This window comes from Aphelocoma coerulescens (genome assembly GCF_041296385.1).
Source record: "Aphelocoma coerulescens isolate FSJ_1873_10779 chromosome Z unlocalized genomic scaffold, UR_Acoe_1.0 ChrZ, whole genome shotgun sequence".
NCBI lineage: Eukaryota > Metazoa > Chordata > Aves > Passeriformes > Corvidae > Aphelocoma > Aphelocoma coerulescens.
The window spans coordinates 46,817,156-46,837,040 of record NW_027184085.1 but is presented as its reverse complement, the minus strand read 5'-3'; the positions used below and the strand labels follow the sequence as shown (position 1 = coordinate 46,837,040).

At 39.4% G+C, this 19,885-nt stretch overlaps 1 protein-coding gene across 6 annotated transcripts in view; it reads left to right on the top strand.

Annotated features, from left to right (window-relative positions):
* The window catches only part of RNF38 (ring finger protein 38), a 111,338-nt gene that overhangs the window by 77,789 nt on the left and 13,664 nt on the right, over positions 1–19,885 (top strand). For all 6 annotated transcript variants that reach the window (XM_069001263.1, XM_069001264.1, XM_069001265.1 and 3 more), the window contains 5 exons: positions 5,777–5,970; positions 10,701–10,914; positions 13,697–13,864; positions 17,872–18,042; positions 19,679–19,840. In XM_069001263.1, the coding sequence (XP_068857364.1) occupies positions 5,777–5,970; positions 10,701–10,914; positions 13,697–13,864; positions 17,872–18,042; positions 19,679–19,840 (909 nt within the window). The remainder of the gene's footprint in view (positions 1–5,776; positions 5,971–10,700; positions 10,915–13,696; positions 13,865–17,871; positions 18,043–19,678; positions 19,841–19,885) is intronic.

Here is a 19,885-nt window from a genome sequence, read left to right as displayed (position 1 = left end):
CCTTCAGGAGTAAGTCAGGACAATGAGCATGTGAAAGCTTTGGCTCTCGTGAAAGCTAAGAGTTACCACCGTGGGAGTCCTGAGACACCAGTGCTAATCAAATGGGGACCTGATTGGGAGTGAAGCTCAAGGGAGAGCACCGCAGGGAAGGATGATAAAACCTATGCTTATTAACATATGATGTTTATGTAGTGTCCTGGTTTGCTCATTGGGGAATTGGCAGATGTAGTGCAGGTGCTGTCTGGATTCCAAGATCTGCAGCTGGCCTCTGTCATGTGTACTGATGCTAAAGTTTGTGCAGGTTAGGGTGTGTGAACTATGCTGGCTTATCATGGCAAGGAGATAGAATGTCCTTTGGACTTCATGTATCTGGATGGGAGAGACAAACTTTCCTGGTTTGCCATAACAAATTCTTCTCATCCCCTACACCAACCCTGTGCATTTACATTAAATATTCTTGTTTAGGGCACAAGGTGTAGTGCTGTTGTTTATTCCCATATTCTTGTTACTTTTTACTGTTTTGAGAAGTAGTTTTCATCTCACACTTCCTGGATTGTAGTATCTAACAGAGTCCTTGTGTATTGTTAGTGGAAGAGTTCTGTGATCCGTAAGGGAACATGGAAGGAGAGAGCATCAGCTCATGTAAGTTGTGTCTGGTCAAGGAACTTTTCAGTACCATGAGGGGATAATAAGAAAAAGAAATAAATAGGAACATTCTGAGTCACAAATCTGTTGAACCAAAACATAAGGGAGACAGATAAAAGGACCAAACCTGATCAGTCACTAACTGAAGAGGGTAAGTAGAATGTGGGAATGTTTATTTCAGTGAGATTATTTGATCGTAGACCTCATGCAATGGTATTATAAGGGAAAGGAGGAAGCCATAAACAAGATGTAGAGAGAGACACAAACCTGCCAAGCAAACTTAATGGAGACAAAGACAAGAAGTAAAACCTGGTCTGTCACACTAACTGAGGAGCTGTCAGAAAAGTGCATACAAACAAGGATTCTGTGACTGATAAGGATGCAGACCTGAGGGTCCAGGTTGTTGGGGCAGGTCAGTGAGACTGTGCTAGCTGAGGAAGTGATAGGCAAGGGAAGGGAGTTGGGAAAGGAGCAAAACAGGGCCAGACAGAAAAAGGACCACTATAGGTAAACTGTGGCCAGTCTTTACACTTGTCTGGCTGAGCCTTGTGCCTGATCCCTGCAGTCTGTCCTGTTTTATTAGATCTTTTCTTAACTACTTCTCAATGTAATTTCACTTTCTATACCATGTGTGTGCAGTGGCTAAGTGAGTCCAGCTTGAGTAGAAACCTAGGCCAGCAACTGGAGTCTCACTGGAGGTGTTGGCACCAACCAGGTTTGCGGTGACAGCAGTTGAAGGGAGTGAGGCTCTTGGTGGCAGGAGCTGGGGGGGCTGTAGCTCTCAGTATCTATAGTGCTAGCTACAGGGGACTTGTGTGAGCTTGTAAACTCTACCTTGTAATGCCACACCTAAGTTAAACTTCTGCCTCTGCTGCTTTCAATGGGAGAGATGCAAAAAGGCAGTAATGCTCACAAAGCCATCTGGGCTGCAATGGCTCCATCCAGTCACATAAATCATTTCCCTTGTCTTGGTTTTAGGGTTGTGGGGCACAGCTCTTACACAGCATACTAGACCTAGGCCAAAAAATGTACTTAAAATTAGGTTGGTCTTGGATTATGAATAAGCCACTGCATTTGAATGTGTCTGTTCAGCCCAAGAATTTACTGTTACTGTAGGTACAATCAGACTAATAGAAATGTTGAAATGTAATTCAAATTACAGTTGTTAGAATTCTTGGAGCAGATAGGATATGCAGAGTACTCAGTTTACTAGCTGATTAGATGCTTATAGTTAAATTTGAAAATGCTTATAAATGTTGATGTTTACCAGTGTATATCATGAGGAAAAATAATTTCCTTTTCAGTCTGCACTCATGAAGAGGAAACATGCAGCTGCAGATTTCTAGTCGGCCTGGTAGGGTTTGATAGCATATACCCATCAGATTGTCCTTGTGTAAAGCCTTCTATAGGAAAGGGCTGTGCTTGAGAATACTCCTGAAGTATTAGTTTACTTTTCAAATACAGGTCTTTTGCAGGCTACAGAATAGATGTAGTTTATTCTCTGAATTTGAGATGGACAGTACGGAGAAGATGTTTGTGCTTCCCAGGACCATTAAGTAAGAATATACAGGGAGTTGGAAAGTGATTTTCAGATATTTGCAGGAATTACTTTGGTAATAGTTCCCTTCTGTGATGGTTGATAATCAGTGTGTGGCTGCAGTATTTATAATTTTACTGGAAAAGGACAGTGAAAAAGATACACCTCAAAGGATGTTGTCTTGGTGAGAATACGTCATTTTTCCCAAATAAAATGGAAAAGCTTTTAGATAAAACATTACTGCAAGAAATGTATACAGAAATAGAACAAACACTTTTAAAGGTGTTTTACAAGCAGCCATATTCTTTATTCACTTTTGTTACCATTACATTTATGAGAGTTTATAGGGTACACAGATGAGAATGAGACAAAACTGTACTGGGTTTGTCAGTGAAATGCTGACTTTTAGGGATGAGACTGTAGGTTTTAGTGGTCTGACATATACTGCTCCTTTTACTATGAACAACCTGATGAATTTGTCCTGATACTGCTTCCTTTAAATATGATGTTATCTGTGTTCCTGCTCATCGTGCTCTTCTTGTTAAGTGTATATTTAAAGAAGGGCAGTGAGTTTATCTTGTTAGTTAAAAGCTAGATAGTGTGTTCTTGATAACTGTCATCCAGTCTGTTCTTGTTGCCTGTTGGACATGAGAAAAATACTAGCATAAAGTATCAGTAGTCCCAGAAAATATTTTGAATACTAACAAGAAACAACTAGAGTGATTTGGGATTTGGAGAGCTCCTGTCATTGTGGAAAGTATTGTATTCCACAATAATAGGGTAGAATGAAAAAACATACTGTCAGTGTATAGTTATTCCACATGCTGATTGAAAATAACATAAAACCAAAATTATACAGGATTTATGTCTGTTACTAGTTCCTTGTACTTTCCTGCATGCTAGTATTATCTTGATACAGTGTTCACATGAGAATTGGTTTCTTAATAAACGCTAAGACCAAACACCAAGTCTTCAATGAATTCAGGTTTGTGTTGGGGTTTTTTGTAATACATGTTTGCAAATAAATTGGACTTAGCTTTAGGTTATTTCTGTACTTTCAGTACAGAAAAAGACACTATTACATTTTAAGTCTCTGTACATGTAGTTCCAAGAAATTATTTTAGTTTTATTTTCTTGCTGATGGGAAACAATTTTGACTAAAATTACTGTCGCTTACTGCAGAAGGCAGTTAGCACTTACAGAATTTGAAATATCTGTGAGAGCTAGTAATCTGGAGTGATGATGAAGGCAAACCACTTAGCAGTTTGCATCTCCACTGTCTTTGAAATGGTGCACTCCTGAAGCAAAAGGAAAATAGTAATAATACTACTGCTAGTAATAAAAGAACTTTTTCCAAAGTAGACTGCTTTCTACAGGGCAGAGTATGTTAGTGTTAATGCTTGGGAAAGCTGTCACATTTAAATTAGGGCAGTAGCAGTGGGAGATCCCCACCCAGGTATGTATAGATCGTATTAGGACAGGAGTGCTTATTTGATTAGTTCAAGGTTTTGTTTTCTTATAGCTTCGCTAAATCCAGTATTTTCCTTCCTCCATTTGACATTTTCTTTTGCACTCACAAAATCCCAGCATACCAATTTACCAGCATTTTTATTACCTGTCTTTTTCTTGGAATAGACTTAGTCATCATGGTGCAAAAAATTGGGCCACAAATCATCCTTCTCGTATTCTTGTAGCATAGTTCCTTTAAGATTTGTCCTTTGTCAGTGTTCTCTGAAGTCTAATAAAATACGTGTTTTCACAGAAGCTGTGCTCTCTAGGTGCTTATTGACTAGCTCTTCCAGTTTTTTTTTTTTTTTTGGTGTTGAGCTGCTGAGGGCGAGCAGCCTTCTGGAAGAGTCACCCTTTGCCTGGACATCTACTGTCATGAACTGCCAGGTGCAGACCTGCCTTTTCACCTGTTTTTCTCTAAAACATTATAGTGCAGTTGGTTAAGGAGTTCAGAAGAGATTGAACAACAAACAGATGCATCATCAAGCTGGTTCCCTAGGGAAGCTGACTGCTTTAGATAAGATACAGTAGGGGAAAACTACAATCTGTGTTAAAGTATTTGAAAGCAAGAGACTGAAAAGCTATAAAATTTTGTTTAAAATGGCCACAAGTCAAAGAGAGGAAAAATACCTTTTTTCTCTTGAACATCTGGACAAAATTTCTAGTTCTTAAAAAGAGTGTCCTTGCACTGGAAAGAATGCTGGAGTACAGACTTATATGGTGGTGGAAACCTACCAAGAAGCATCTTAATAGAGTTCAGAAAATAAAATGCCCCTGTAAAGCTAGGAGCCAGGAGAGGTCCACAGTCCAGTCTAGAACTAAGTCTGAAATGAGACCTCTTAACAATCTAGGGGGAGGAGGCAGTTCTGGAACCCAGAGGCATTGCAGACAAGTTGTTTTCTCTGCTTCAGCTCTCTGCAATTACATGCAAATGTAATGGAAGTAGTGCTGTGGTGGACTGAAACAGAAGTGTTCGAGTGAGTGGACAAGCTGGAGAGCAGCTAAATACTATAAGTTTGCTTGCACAAGCAGCTCTGTCAGAGAAGTTCACATGATGTTTGGACTCAAGGATGGTTCCAGTGGTAGTTCATGTGTTTCTAGTTTTTGTTTGTTCAGTTGGTGATCTCTGAAGTATGACATGTACTTTTCTATACTTTCAGTTGCCATGCCTGTTAACAGCACAATGTGTTTTAATTTTGGCAGAATAGTGGAGTGGAGGGGAGGGATGTTTATTGCATTTGCTGAGGGCTTCATAGGCATTGGTGGGAACTTCTGAGAAGAATGACAGCTCTATTGAATTGTTCAATAGCATGGACACACAGTGAAGAGGAAAAGCAGTTGTGCTCATAACCAACTGGGAAAACATTCCTTGGAGGTGAATGACCTCCAACATCACTAGCACTGGAAACTTCAGGCACTATGTAGGCCCTGTGGAATTTTAATGAAGTACACAGACTTAACCAGAGATTGATGATTTGTTTTTTTCAGGTTATGTGTATGAATGGCTATTATTACACGAATAACTAGATGGATGAAGCATCTCTGTGCTGAAATAGCAGAATTAAAATAGGCTACAGTACAGAGCAAATGTCTGCCTAGCTAAGTACAGACCTGATAGGGAAAGGATGCAATGCAGAGAGCAAGCTCTGTGTGGCAGCTGCTTACTGACCTTACAGATTCCATTGCTGTGCATATGTGCAAATACGTTTGTACATATTTCCATGCTTCTGTAGCCTGTAAGTGCCGAGGCAGGAGGAATGTAAAATAGGTGATGTCTTATTTTCTTCATGTTACTCTTTTCTGATAGAGTTTTGATTTTGTGTGGATGTTGGAGTTTTTATATTTTAGTGCTGCTGAAGTATAATTTAGTAGTAATTCTTCCAGGGGTTAGGGAACCATCAAAAATCTGTGTTTATAAACACAATATAAAGGTGAATACTTGCAGGTGATAAATTTCATGGTGTTTAAGTCTTCAATAAATCACTCCTAATGCTAGCTGTGAAGCAGTAACTGAAGTATGGCTTGTAATTCACTCATTTGGAGGTGGGTTTTGTTTTTGTTTTGATTTTCTCTGCACTGGCATAGAGCGAAGACAGTCCTAGTCCCAAGCGACAACGCCTTTCCCATTCAGTCTTCGACTACACAGCAGCATCACCAGCCCCATCACCACCAATGCGACCATGGGAGATGACATCAAATAGGCAGCCTCCTTTGGCTCGACCCAACCAACACCACTTCTCAGGGGAACGATGCAACACACCTGCACGAAACAGGAGGAGGTAAGCAAGCTGTGTAGCTTGGGAAACAAGTTCTTATTCTTTCTGATTTTACCTCAAGGAGGGTGTATTTTTGGGCAGCACTGACTAGATTAAATGTGGTAAACATGTTAACATTTCCTGGGCTGTAAGATACTGCATTTGGGACTAAAAAGTTACTGGAAGTAATTCAGGCTTTTGCATCATCATGTAATTTATGTGAATAGTCCACTTGAGGAAAAGAGTGCTCAAAACATGTTTTATTATGAATCTAATTCTCTATTACTCTGCACTGAGGCAAAAAGCACGTAGAAAAGTGCAATGAAAAATCTTTCTCATCTGGATACTTTTAAAGGTGTTAAGAGTTGCTCATGTAATACCATCGTTTTCATTAAAGTCACAGTTATATTTGTACTTAAAACCAATCAAAATAAAGATGAGAGATACTAGCTGGGGAGATGAAGAGGTTAGCATAGTGTCAAATGTTTGCTGAGGTGGGTGATTCACATATAACAGGATATAGATTTTCATGTTGGTTTTACCTTGTGGCTCATTAACTTCTCAAAGCAGAGCTTTCAGAATAAGTTCCAGTGGTCATGGAAGAGAGATTGGAACTGGTGCCTGGACAGATGACAGTCTAGCAAAACATAAAACCACAAACTTTTTTGCTATTCTAGTTAAACACATTATCCAAAACAGAAGCTTTCATTTCCTCACCTTCTGCCTCAAAGTACTGAGTCATGTTATGCAAGTTAAAACACACTGTCTCTGTTTGCTTCTAAGAAATGTTTTGGCTTGGTTTGTACTAAAAAAAAAAAAGTGAATATGCTTTTTAATGAATATAAAATTTAGGCTTAAGATATATTTAACTGTTTTTCTTCAGATTGCACAAATCAGATTTGTCAACAATGATCAGTCAGTAATTTTGAAGCAAGGAATTTTAGAGCCTACTAGTTTGGTATCTTTGCTGTCCAGTCAGCTTACACAAATTTCTTTGCAGTGTTCATTAACATCTGCAGGGTTAAGCACCATGCTTAACAAGATAAATGCTAGATAGCAGAATCTCAACAGTTTGGATATACTGTGGGATGGAGGATAAGAACAGAAATGTGTAAGAGGTGAATGTGCATGGGACAAGTGTCTTGACATTCAGATGCAGTCATATGTCACTGAGGTAGTAGTCTGTGGCTTTTGCAGGTAAGCCATTTGCAAACAGCAAGACACCTCATTGCAAAGCCATCTTCAGTCTGACAGGAGCTGTTAGGTTGACTGCAGCATTGTAGACACAAATTGTTACTCTTTCTAGGGCCAGCTCGCCTGCTTCTGGGTAGTAACACAAGTTTTTGCTCTAATCAGAGACATTTGAATGTGTCAGTACTTTGTTTCCCTGCACTTGAGTCAGGGCATTTTTTAGCTTGGGTGCAGTGTTGCATTTGAGCTATCTTTAGGTCAGTTCCAGAATAGCATTGGACCCAGTTTCTTCTTCGGGAACCAGGATTTTTAGGGAGAACACCACATATGTGTTTCTTGTTTTGCAGGAGTCTTTTTGAGTCTTAAGAATGCTCTGGAGTCATATCAGAACTAATAGCCATTCTTACGGATCAAAAGTTTGATTCCTTAAGATCATTATGAGTACATCTGTTATTAATGCTTTAGGTGAGGTTATGCATATGCTTTTGAAGCAAATTTCCTGTTTTGCTTGCTTTGTTTTCTCTTCTCATTGCAAAGTGGTTTCAGAGTTCACCAGGTTTTCAGGTTAAAATAAGATGAAAGGTGCACTCCAGCTGCAAATGGTCATTGAGCTTAAGGAAACAGGCTAGGGCAAGTGCAGACAAAACCTATGAAGCGTGTGTAGTGTGGACATTACTGCCCCAGTGTCATCAGCATTAACTCTTTCGTCCTACCAGTTGACTCCTGTTGGTCAGGACAGCTTGTTTTGGGTTTTTTTATTACCTGGATTTTTTTTAATTACCTGGCTTACTATTTAGACCTTACCTCTTGGTATCAGTGATTTTGTATTGTGCCTAACATAACAGTGCCCTAACTTTTTGGGTTTTTTTTTATTCTGATTCATTGTAAGCAAATACATATTGCATTAAGAAAGATAGCCTTCTGGTGTAAATTTGCAGGAAGATTATTTTTGTCGAGATACTTATATGTAGTACAGATAAATTATGGATGTAAAAGCATGATGTATACCTATATGAAACAGAGAAGGCCATTCCAATTTATCAGTCATTGTGAAATGGGGGGATCTGTTGCATTGCTGTGCCTCATCTTTCATCTGTGCTTCCTTTCCTCCTTGTCTTGAATGTAATTCTGAAGTAAAAGGATTCAAGAATGTCTTACTGCAAAGAAATCACCCTTGTTAGAAATACTAAGATCTGCACATACTAACTCTGCAGTTATGGATACCTTTTGATGACTGTTCTTACCTTAGGGTAGGAATTCCTGCAATTTTTTCACCACTTTATCCTGTCTCTTTGTTTTAACCTGGCATTTACCGGATTTATACTGTGCATGTAGTAACAGAGGATTTTTTGTGGCTGTTTTAAAAAAGACTTTAAGCAGAAATTAATTACTGATGTTTAATAATAGTTTAGACCCATGACTTGACAATTATTCTGAAGTAATTTCCAATAATTCAGAAGCTAATAAAGCTATGTATCCTGATGGTCTGAATTTTGCTGACTGAAAGTATAGTATAATTTATAATTCTGCACAGGAAATAATGCAGCTTTGCTTTTTACCAGAGAATGATACTTCTTTGTTCATTTAAAAAGACATACCAGAAGCTTTGCCAGCTTTTGTTGGCGTTTTCATAATTCTGGGTTCATAGAAAAGTAAAGCCAGGCCTTTTAACCAAGACAGAGGCAAGACTAGGTTTATGAGAACTGCCTTGTCTGAGAAGCCACCTTGTCTAAGTGCTGGTGGCAGTCAAGAGAATTTCTGTTCTTCTGAAGCACTGGTGCTGTCTTTCGTAACTTTCCTCTATTTTTGGAGCTTTTCCAAAGAAAAATCTTCACACAGACATTTTTATATTAAAATATTCAGACCATTTCTATTTCATAGCAGGAAATAGCAAATTTAAAACAACCTGAGCACTCCAAACAGGAGAACATCTTCTGCATTACTAGTTCCATGGTTAGAAATTATATGCCAATTTTACCTAAGGAGAATGTAGCAGTTGTATCATATTAGTAATATAGCAATAGAGGATGCAGGAAAAACTTAATGAAAGAAAACTGGATTTAAGAAAAAATACATTTGTAAGAATGTAAATTTAGGTTCTCGATGCTTAGAAGAAAACACAGCTTGTATGTTCTGCCATGGTAGTTTATAAAAATAAAGGTGGCTATGCGTTTTTTAGTTTGTTTGGGTTTTTCTTTACTGTGTTACAGCCTGGCCTTATGCCTTCTGTCTGACCTGTTGAGAATTAGTATTTGTTTCAGTTCCAGAGGCAATAACGTCATAAAATCTCTGTGAAGTAGGGTTGAAAAATAGTGGCTTGAGACATTGTATCATATACTCACAGTAGCATGTGGATAGCTGGTAAAGTGGTCTCACTTCCCCAGAGTATGTCTGTTTCATGCAGCACGAAAATTGGACTCAACCTGAGAAAGACCTGGGATTTGCCAACAGGTTTCAGGTTTATTTGATTTTTATTCAGTAATAGAAGTTCTGTTCCATGCACTGTTGGAGAGGACATGTTCTAATAATGATCACAGATCCTTTTTGTCTGTTCTCTGCAGTTTGGGTCCTTTAGCCTGTTTCATAAATGGGAAACCATTTCACCCCATGTAGCTTTAATTTGCTGTTACTTCTGGGACCTGTAACTTGTGTGTGTCGTGGAGATTGGAAGGCATGTGCTGGAAGTATTGCAAGATCATTTTGTGCTTTCAGTGCAGTGCTTTCCCCTTCCAAATAAATGAGAAGTGACTTGTTCAAAATTTCTTATAGTGAGTTTATCACCTCTTTGTGCATCGTTTTCTGAGTGCTGAACCTGAGCCACTGGTCTCTGATTTATGTAAGTTTCAGCTCAAGGTATTTGCAGCTCTGCCCAGAACATACACACAATTATATAAGAATATATAATCAAATCTTACACACCTGTAGATCAGTTGCTCAAAAGAGGTATATGCTTTGGTCTAAATCTGTCTATCTACAGAAGTTCTCCACTCCAAAAAAGAAAAAATACTGCAATCATGATTTCCTGGGATCTTCTGGAGAGAGTTTTAGAAAGCACTCAGTTATGTAGTGAGAGCTGAAAAATTAATTTGTTTCTTCAAAGAAGTCTGCTGTTTTTTCTGCTGTCACTAAGCAAGCAATCATTCTGTGGCATGGTTGAAACAAAGACCCTGGGGAAATCTGTGATCATTTAATGAAGGATTTTTACCTAGATAGAATAAAGGCATGGAAATACTATGAAGATTTCTGTCTTTACTTTTGAGCACTACTGCGGCAATCCAAGTGTCGCATTTTTTAACAAGGTAATATTTACATAGGAGTTCTTCTGTTGGTTTCCCTAACAGCATTAAGCTATGCTCTGTTAAGCGTTTCCATACTGATAAAAGTATAATTTTTAAGGATTCTAACAGTTCTGTCAGTAAAAGTTTTATTCCAATCTAATAAGCTTGTTCTAGTAAAATTTTCCAGTTTAAAATTTTCTTGGTATTTGATTGTCTTGAGGTTTTAGTTATTAAGAAGGATTTGTGTCATTTATATAACCTCTAATTTTTTTAATGCATTTCCAGTCCTCCTGTTCGACGTCAGAGAACAAGGAGAGATCGTTTGTCTAGACATAATTCTGTTAGCCAGGATGAAAACTATCACCATCTCTCCTATGGACAGCAGCAAGCAATAGAAGAGCCTCGAGCCTTTCGCCCGCCGAATGTATCTCCTCGTATGTTGCACCCAGCTGCTCACCCACCACAGCAGAATGCAGTGATGGTTGACATTCATGATCAGGTAAAATTTTTAGAGTACAAACAGAAGGCTGTTCAAGATGTGTTTGGTTTTGGGGGAGTTTCCCAACATCTTCAAGATCCCTCTCCTCACTAAATAGTTCACCTCACCTTATAGTTGACAATGAAGGTCACAGAGCACTAAATTCTATTTAACTTCTTACAGAGTAGTGGTTTTTGTTGACTATTACGTGTATGATGCATTGCAGTAGGCAATAAAAAAAAAAACGAAAAGGAAGTTCACTCTTCTAATAAAGAAGATTGATACTTAACAATTTGTCAAGGTATTAATTGGCATATTTCTCTAGGTCTCTGTCTAAAACCTTTGAAATCAGTTATTTTGCTTTCGTAATTAGTTTCTTGTGATGAGGATGTGACATGGTACTTACTAATTGTGTGTTCAATTTCACGTGAAATACCTCACCTTAGCTTAGGAGTCATTAAATTGTTAAAATTTACTATTTAGAAGTAGAATTCACAATGCCTATTGTTGGTTGCTTACATAACAGCAGAACTCACAGTAGTTTTGTTGCATAACTAAATTAACCTTTCAAGCCTAGTCAATTCCTCCATAAATTATATGAAAAAGTTACATACATAGTTGGTCCAGAAAGTAAAGAATTCCTCTCTGTGACAGCACTTTGTATAGAATTCTGTAATGAGGACCTGTAAAAGAAGTTTTGGGCCCCTCACTACAGCAAGGACATTGCCGGTGATGGAGCATGTCCTCGGAAGAGCAATGGAGCTCGTGAAGGGACTGGAGCACAAATCATATGAGGAGTGGCTGAGGGAGCTGGGTGGGTTTAGCCTGGAAAAAAGGAGGCTCTGGGAGGACCTTAGCAATCTCTAAAACTACCTGAAAGGAGGTTGTAACCAGATGAGGGTTGGTCTCCCACATGGCAAGTGACAGGACAAGAAGAAATTGTGCCAAATTGCACAGGGATAGTTTAGATTGGATATTAGGAAAAATTACTGAAAGGATTGTCAAATGTTGGAACTGGCTGGAAGTGGTGGAGTCACCATGCCTGGAGGTGTTTAAGAGACACATAGGTGTGGCAATTACAGACATGATTTAGGAGTGGCAGTGCTGGGTTAGTGGTTAGACTTGATGAACTTAGGGGTCTTTTCCAGCCTAAATGATTCTGTGATCCTGTTGAGGTAACGTTTGTTGTTGTCTGCTAAATTAACAGGCTGCAGCACAAGTACACTAGTTGCTACATAGCCACGACTAGACCTGGCTGTGTGGATGTCCACATCTGAAGCTGCATGTGCTCAGAATGCAGCTCTAACATCCCTGCTTAAAAGCTGGTTTGCATTCTGTGCAGTTGCATAGCACTGATGTGTCATAAGATGTGTGCAGAGCAGTTCTCAGCAGGGAAGTATTTGCGTTTGGGACCAAGCGCAAGGATGGAAGCCAATGCCATTCTAGCCATCTCACAAACTTATATTTTTAACAATTCTTCTGCTGCAGATCAGATAATGCTCTTGCTTTATGTTGTAAGCTTACATCATGACAAGTCTGGCTGAACAGTGTTCCATCCCACTGCCACACACCATCTGTGCTCAGATGTCAGTATTTCCAGACTAAATGGGATCTTCCATGGTGCTACTTTACAGTTCAGGGGCGTGAATATTTTGAGAAGTCATTTTTTACTATTATTATGACCAATAAACATTCCAGGATCATGCACAGCATTACACTTACACCCAACTTTTGTTGCAAAGCCAGAACTGGTTCAAGTTCAGTGTCTCTCCTGAGAGTGGTTTCTGTCATTGATACACAGGTTGAGATTTTAACCTCTGTTCAGTGATCTGTGTTCTGTTTTGGACTCTTTGTCTGGCTGTACACTACCGGTTCGATAGTTTAGCTCTCTTTATTCATTCTCACCTTCCTGAGGAGCTGTTTTTCCATTTTAAATAAGTAGGTTCTGTTTTGGCTGGTCATTAAGGAAGAGAGAGATTCGAAATAATTACTTTCAATTAATCTGTGCTGCCTGACTCTTAAGCCTTTTCAGTTTTATTAGTGTTAAAAGATTGTTTAGTGTTAAAAAATCCAACAGAACAAAACCAACAACAAAATTTCAAACAAGCAGAACAACCCGTGTGGTTTGTTGGTTGAGAATATCTTTGAATCTTAGTTTGATGATTAAATTTTAGGGATTGCCACTAGTTAGAGAATTGGGTTACATGGTTTCCTAATATGAATCTGGATAGTTAGGGTCTACTGCCTCTTAGTCATGTTAACTTTTCCTTTTCAGCTTCCTGGTTAGCTGTTCTGTTACTTAGGTTAGGAATTTAGCTTAAATGTTGTCCTGAAAGTGAATCAAGAGAGCAGTCTCTTTGGAAGAAAGAAAATCTTTAGATACAAGTCTCTTGAGTTAATACTGAATCAATCCCTTCAGAAATAAAAACATAACTTGAACTGCTTGTAGATTAGCTTTTATGTGGGAGTTACTACCTTCTTATTTCATAAGATTAACCTGGGGGAAAGAAGGGAGGGTGGTCAGGTCTGACATGCTTCTGAGTGACTAAGGTGCCACTGAAATTTTAACATTTTAAACTGAGAGATCCCTCTTGCCCAGAAACTTCAATCAATAAATAACATTCCATTGATAAAAACATTTTAATGAACAGAAATTACAACCATGTGCCTTCTTTCACACTTTCTATGTGAATATATTATTTTTCTGAAATGTAAGTAAAAGCTTTTAATCGTACTGTGCTGTGTTAGTGTTAAGACTTTGCAGTAAGTTATTAAATACTTTTTTTTCCCCCTTTTGCTGCAGATCCATCAGGGCACAGTTCCTGTTTCATACACAGTGACAACTGTGGCTCCGCATGGGATACCACTTTGCACAGGCCAGCACATTCCAGCCTGCAGCACACAGCAGGTCCCAGGGTGCTCAGTGGTTTTCAGTGGCCAGCACCTTCCAGTTTGCAGTGTGCCTCCCCCAGTAAGTGGGTCTCTGTAACCTACAGCTGCTTCAGTCTTCTTCTAGTATAAATCTATAATGTCATACACAGTACTTTATACGGCATCTGGTGAACATTTTTGATGTTGGTGTAATGTTGGTCTCTGCCAGCAGTGTGTGACTTTGCTTTCCCAGTGGTGCATTCTGTGACATGAATAAGCCTGTGTGGCGCTGAAACAAAACCCTTGATATGACCCATCTATTTCTTTAAGCTGCTTATTGAAGAGTAAAGGTAATTTGCGTTTATCATGTCCAAGTGCCATTTATCCCCATGAGAGGCAACAAGGTCTGGAGCATACTGCTGGCTAGTCTGGAGTATTTGTGAGAATCAGTTCTCCTTACCTGTCAAATTGGTGAAAATCTGTTATAAACTGCTGTGTATCCCTGAGGCAGCATGAGAGACAGCCTTTTTCTTCTGTTTAGTGGTGGTGTTAGTGTAGCAAAGCAATCTCAGAATGAGTACCCAGAGACTGGAGCAATACTTACATAGTAAATTCAGCAAGGCAAGAAAGCAACATGTCCTAAGAAACAGCAACAAAGAAAAATCTGAAACTATATTGGGCCTTAGGGAAATCCATCCAATGGATACTAACAATCTTACCCTCTGCTTTGAATAGGTATATTATCTGTGCAATTCCTAAAATATTTTCTAATTCATTGATGCAGTTGTCCTTTTAATACATATGGGACTAAAGCTCTAGTTTTTATTTTGAATGTACAACAGCTAATAAGTGTGTTGAGAGAATAGATCCAGTACAAGTGGATATAAACAGTTACGTTTCTGTAGTATCAGCAAGCAGACTTTATGCTTTCTTCTGTTAGAGCATAAAACTGAGGAACAGTTTTTAAGTTAAGAGGGGACTCTGGGCATCATCTGGTGGTCACCTGCTGCAGTACCAATTTCCAAGTATGGAGATTTCACAACCCCTCTGAACTTCTGCTCCAGTGTTTGACTGTTCCTGTAATGAAGAATTTCCTCTGTTTGTCTGCTTGAGTTTTCTTTGCTGCATCTTGGTCCCATTGGTGCTTGTGCTTTTTCACTTTGCTTCTTGAGGAGGATTTGGATTCTTCCTGTCCACTCTTGAGAAGTAGTTAGACACAGTGGTAAGGTATTTGCTTAGTTTTCTCTTTTAAAGCAGAACAAGTCTAGTTATGACACTTCTTCTATGGAGTTTCCTCCAAGCTCCTGGTCATCATGTTGTCACTGTCTTTGTTTTGCACTGGGACGCCCAAAACTGGGCCCAGGACTTGAGATTAGTGTCACAAGTTCTGAATGGAGGGGCAGAATCACTTCACTGGTTTCACGAGTTGCTTTCTTAGCAACGCAGCCCAGCATGCCATAAGCCTTTTTGACTGAGTGCACTGTGGGTATTGTGTACATGTCCACCACAAACCCACTATTTTTTCTGCAAATCTGACTGCAACCAATTAGTCTCAAGAGTGTCCTGCTCCATGGAGTTACTCTCTTCCGGTGCCAGACTTCACATTTGCCTTTGAACTTTACATAGTTTCTGTCAGCCGATTTCTCCAGCCTATAAAAATTCATCTCAAAGGTAGCCTGTGCCCTCCAGCATGTCACCTGCTCACCAGCTTAATCTGTGAACTTCCCAATATCCTTTTCTTATTTTCACAATGTTTGTCTCTCTCACTGCATGTGTAACTGTGAAGTAAACAAATGCCATTTAGTAAATACCTTCATCAGTTTTAAAAGTTCTTCGAAGGACAGGATAGCATCCAGAGGGACATGGACAAGCTTGAGAAGTGGGCCCGTGTGAAATCTCATGTGGTTTAACAAGACCAAACACAAAGTGCTACACCTGGGTCACATCAACACGGGCTGGGTTGAACAGATGGAGAGCAGCCCTGTGAGAAGGCCTTGGGGGTGCTGGGGGATGAGAGGCTGGACATGACCCAGCCATGGGCACTCACAGCCCAGAGAGCCAAACGTGCCCTGGGCTGCATCCAAAGCAGCGTGGGCAGCAGGGGAGGGAGGGGATTCTGCCCCTCTGCTCTGCTCTGCTGAGACCCCACCTGGAACACTGCATCCAGCTCTGGGGTCCCAGCACAGGAAGGACAGGGATCTGTTGGAGTGAGTCCAGAGGAGGCCACCAAGGTAATCAGAGGGGTGGATCACCTCTTATACAAAGAGAGGCTAAGAGAATTGGGTTTGTTCAGCCTGGACAAGAGAAGGCTTTGGGGTGCCCTAATTTCAGTACTTGAAGGCAGCCTACAAGAAGGGCAAAGAGAGGCCTTTTACAAGTGCATGTAGTGACAGAACAAGGTGGGGAATGGCCTTAAACTAAAAAAGAGTAGGTTTAGATTAGATACTAGGAAAAAAGTTCCTTACTAGGAGGGTGGTGGGGCACTGGAATGAGTTGCCCAGAAAAGTCATGGATGCCCCATCCCTGAAAGTGTTCAAGGCAAGATTGGATGAAGCTCTGAGCAGCCTGGTCTAGTGAAAGTTGTCCCTGCCCATGGCAGGGGGTTTGGAACAAAATGATCTTTAAGGTGCCTTCTAACCCATTCTGTCATTCTGTGATATGTCCAAACAGAAAAACTCTTTTAAAAGCTTGCATGAATAAACAGGTAATTTTCATTTCTTTCTGCTTGAAAGTTAGGTGGCCTCATTTGCTCTAACTTAAAAAAGTGACATGGGCATAGCACAAATCAAACATTCCAAATATATATAGGAGCTAGAGTACTCTTTACCGTGTAAAATCCTATTTTGATGTTTCCCAAAGAATGTCATGTTTTGAAGAGGACTGTGAGATGTTCTAGCTGCAAAATTATCTTCAGCTATTTCAGAGGACAGTTTTCAACTTAATAAAATACAATAAAAATACGTTATAACCATAGAAACACTTGCCTACAGTATTTGTTTTTTAGAAAAATGATGCAGTAACTGAGGGAAAAGAATAGTCAGCATTTAAGGAAAAAATAGTAGTCAAGTCAAATTAATCTATTACTGTTTTGGTGCATTTGAAGATTTATGTTTGGTCATGGTCACAGCAAATTGAGATGATAGTTCTTCCTCCACTACTGAAATCTAATTTTAAGTTGGTTCCTTTTACCATTTTGTGCTCTTATAGTCAATATGCAAATGTATGCTGTGTGACATGACTAATAAGAAAAAAAAAAGTGAGATATAAAACTGGGTGGGTAGTGTTTCTTTTCAAGATTTGATAATGAATATTTTAATTAAATGCTGTTTTAATTGTTAAAAGTGTAAAAGACATACCTGACATTCTCATAATGGATCAAAGCGTAACAAAAAAGAGAATGCAGGTTCCTTGCTCTGCCATATAGAAAGGTGGAAGTAAAACTGAACAGTGCTATAAACCACATTCCGGTTCCCCTGCAGTGCCTTCATCATTTTATTGTTCAAACTTTAGTACCCAAAGTTGCTTTTATGTCAGGAATTTAAAGGAGGAGAGAAAAAGAACTATTTCTCATAGTATCTGTCACTAGGGAGCTGCTTTTAGAGCATAGGACTCACCCAAAAGTGCAAAACCGAGCAGACTGTAGGAATTATTCATAGTATATGAGGCAGCAGAAGTCTTTAGGTACAGTCTGACAGCTAAGAGTCCCTCAGCTGCATCTAGAGCTTGAAGTGATTGCAAGACGATTGCTTTGGCATATTATTTTGATGGCGATATGTGGGAAAAATGAAATGAACTAGGATGAATGTATCTTCTCATTACTCAGGAGCCTGTCTAATCCTGGAGTATCGAAAATCCGAACTCCTGCTGACCTCATGAGCACCTAGCAGATGTCACACTATGCTACTTCCTAGAGCCTGTTCTGTACTCATCACTGTTCCTTGGGTATTTGAATGAGTTTTTATTTATGTGTATTCTGGAGGCTTTTTCAACAAGGCAAAAAAACTGTTCTCTTATAAGGATACCTTTCCATAATAAATACATAGAATATGGAACATTGTATAGGGAATATTTGTGCTACAAAAATATATTGTTTTCATTTTGTTTCAGATGCTTCAGGCATGCTCAGTCCAGCACCTACCTGTACCATATGCAGCATTTCCACCCCTCATTTCTAGTGACCCATTCCTTTTGCATCCTCCTCATATCTCTACACACCACCCTCCTCACTTACCTCCTCCAGGACAATTTGTTCCTTTCCAAGCACAGCAGTCACGGTCGGTAAGTAATGCTTCTTACCCCACTCTCAGTAGACCTGGTGGGCTGGATGGGTACACAGTACTGATACCTGATTGAGGAAACAAGGATTTTCTTCCAAGCTGTAACCACTTGGTTGATGAAAAAGATGAAAAAATACTTCTGAAGTTCAGTGTTTTGCTTCAGATTTCATCATTGTCTGTGCTGTTTTTTCATATGCTTTTACTTCTCTCAGAAAGATGGGTATTTTCTTTACCATCAGGTATTTTTTCCCAGGAAGCAGAATAGAATCCAGAGGAGGTTGTGTAAGCATAGTAAGCATGTCAGAGAAAAGCTCAGCAGAGAAAGAAGTACTGAATGTTACTTTAATTACATGCTTCTTTTGTATTACTTCTTGATTAATTTTTAGATGACCAGTCCTTTTCCTGGAACTTTTTTTCACACTTAGAAAAGTTACTGATCTTGTCTGCTTAAGCAGATTTGGCTTAGTGATAGGGACTATGCAAACACAGGAAAATGTGACCCTGTTTTAGATTTAGGGGGAAACCAGGTTTACAGTTTTGGCCTACCACACTTTCTGTGTGGTTATCTGAGTACTGGACCATTTGTTTGCCCCACTAAGTAGAAGATGCAGATATTTCAGTAATGCAGAAATAGGATATAGCTTTATTGTTGCAAACACTGCTGAGACTTCTTCATGCTGTGTCTCAGGTGTGGATAGGGTTGTAATCACTTCATTACAGTCATGGGAGAACAGTTTCCATCATCATAACAAAGTGGTTTTCTGTGGTAGTAACCTTTATAAGACTTTCCTTTACAAAATGTGTGGACTCAGGTTTTAGCTTGAGTTGCTTACTTAGGTTTTTACCCAGGCTTGTCTGTCAACTTTCAGCTCTGGCAAAAAGCTTGCATTGTAGTGGTTTAAGAATATCTTGTTTGTTCTGCATAACAGGAAAACAGAATATTCCTTTGGTTCCACAAGGTGGCTTTCTTAGCTGAATTTCTTGAAATGGTGGAATTCAGTGTCAGTAACAGAAAGATGTATTTGTGAAACAGGGAGGATTTCTGGTTGTTTCTTGGGCACTTTTGGACCTGACTGATGTAATAGATTTGACTAGCTACAAAACTAATCTGGAATCTCATGCTTCTGCAACCTCTGGACTGCTTGTTAGGACTACTTGCATGACCCTCCTAGGAAAGCCTCTGCTTGATTACTGAATATCATTATCAGTTTCATCTACTGGAACCACCATGTTTCCTCTCCGCTTTTCAGTTTTTCTGGCACAATTTCAGTTCTTGTCTATGGTTGTTTATTTTTTTCTCTCGCATAGTTATACAGTGAGAGGAGCCTGGCAAGAAGGAGAGCAAATATTTTTCCTGAAAAATGCAAGATACAGGAAATTACAGCCACTCCTATATTTGCTAGATCTCATAAATTCCTGGTCTATAAGCATGGCTAGCTGGAAAAGGTGAATTTATATCAAATGTGTAGTGTTGTCTTTGCTTTTTTGGGTAGTGTTAATGACCCAGGAATTGTTCACAGAGTTAGTACAAAATTGATCACAGCAGCACAGAATATACAGCTGGGACTGCAGTTCTTTATTGGGGAAAAATTTCATCTCTATTACTGCAACAAAGGCTATCTCTGGTTTTTTTTTAGCCGCTTCAAAGGATAGAAAATGACGTAGAATTGCTTGGAGAACACCTTCCTGTAGGAGGTTTTACATACCCTCCCTCAGCCCATCCACCAACGTTGCCTCCCTCAGCTCCTCTTCAATTCTTAGCCCATGATCCATTACACCAGGAGATGTCATTTGGGGTAGTAAGTATTGTTTTCTATGCTACGCTCTCTTTCATACTGCATTAA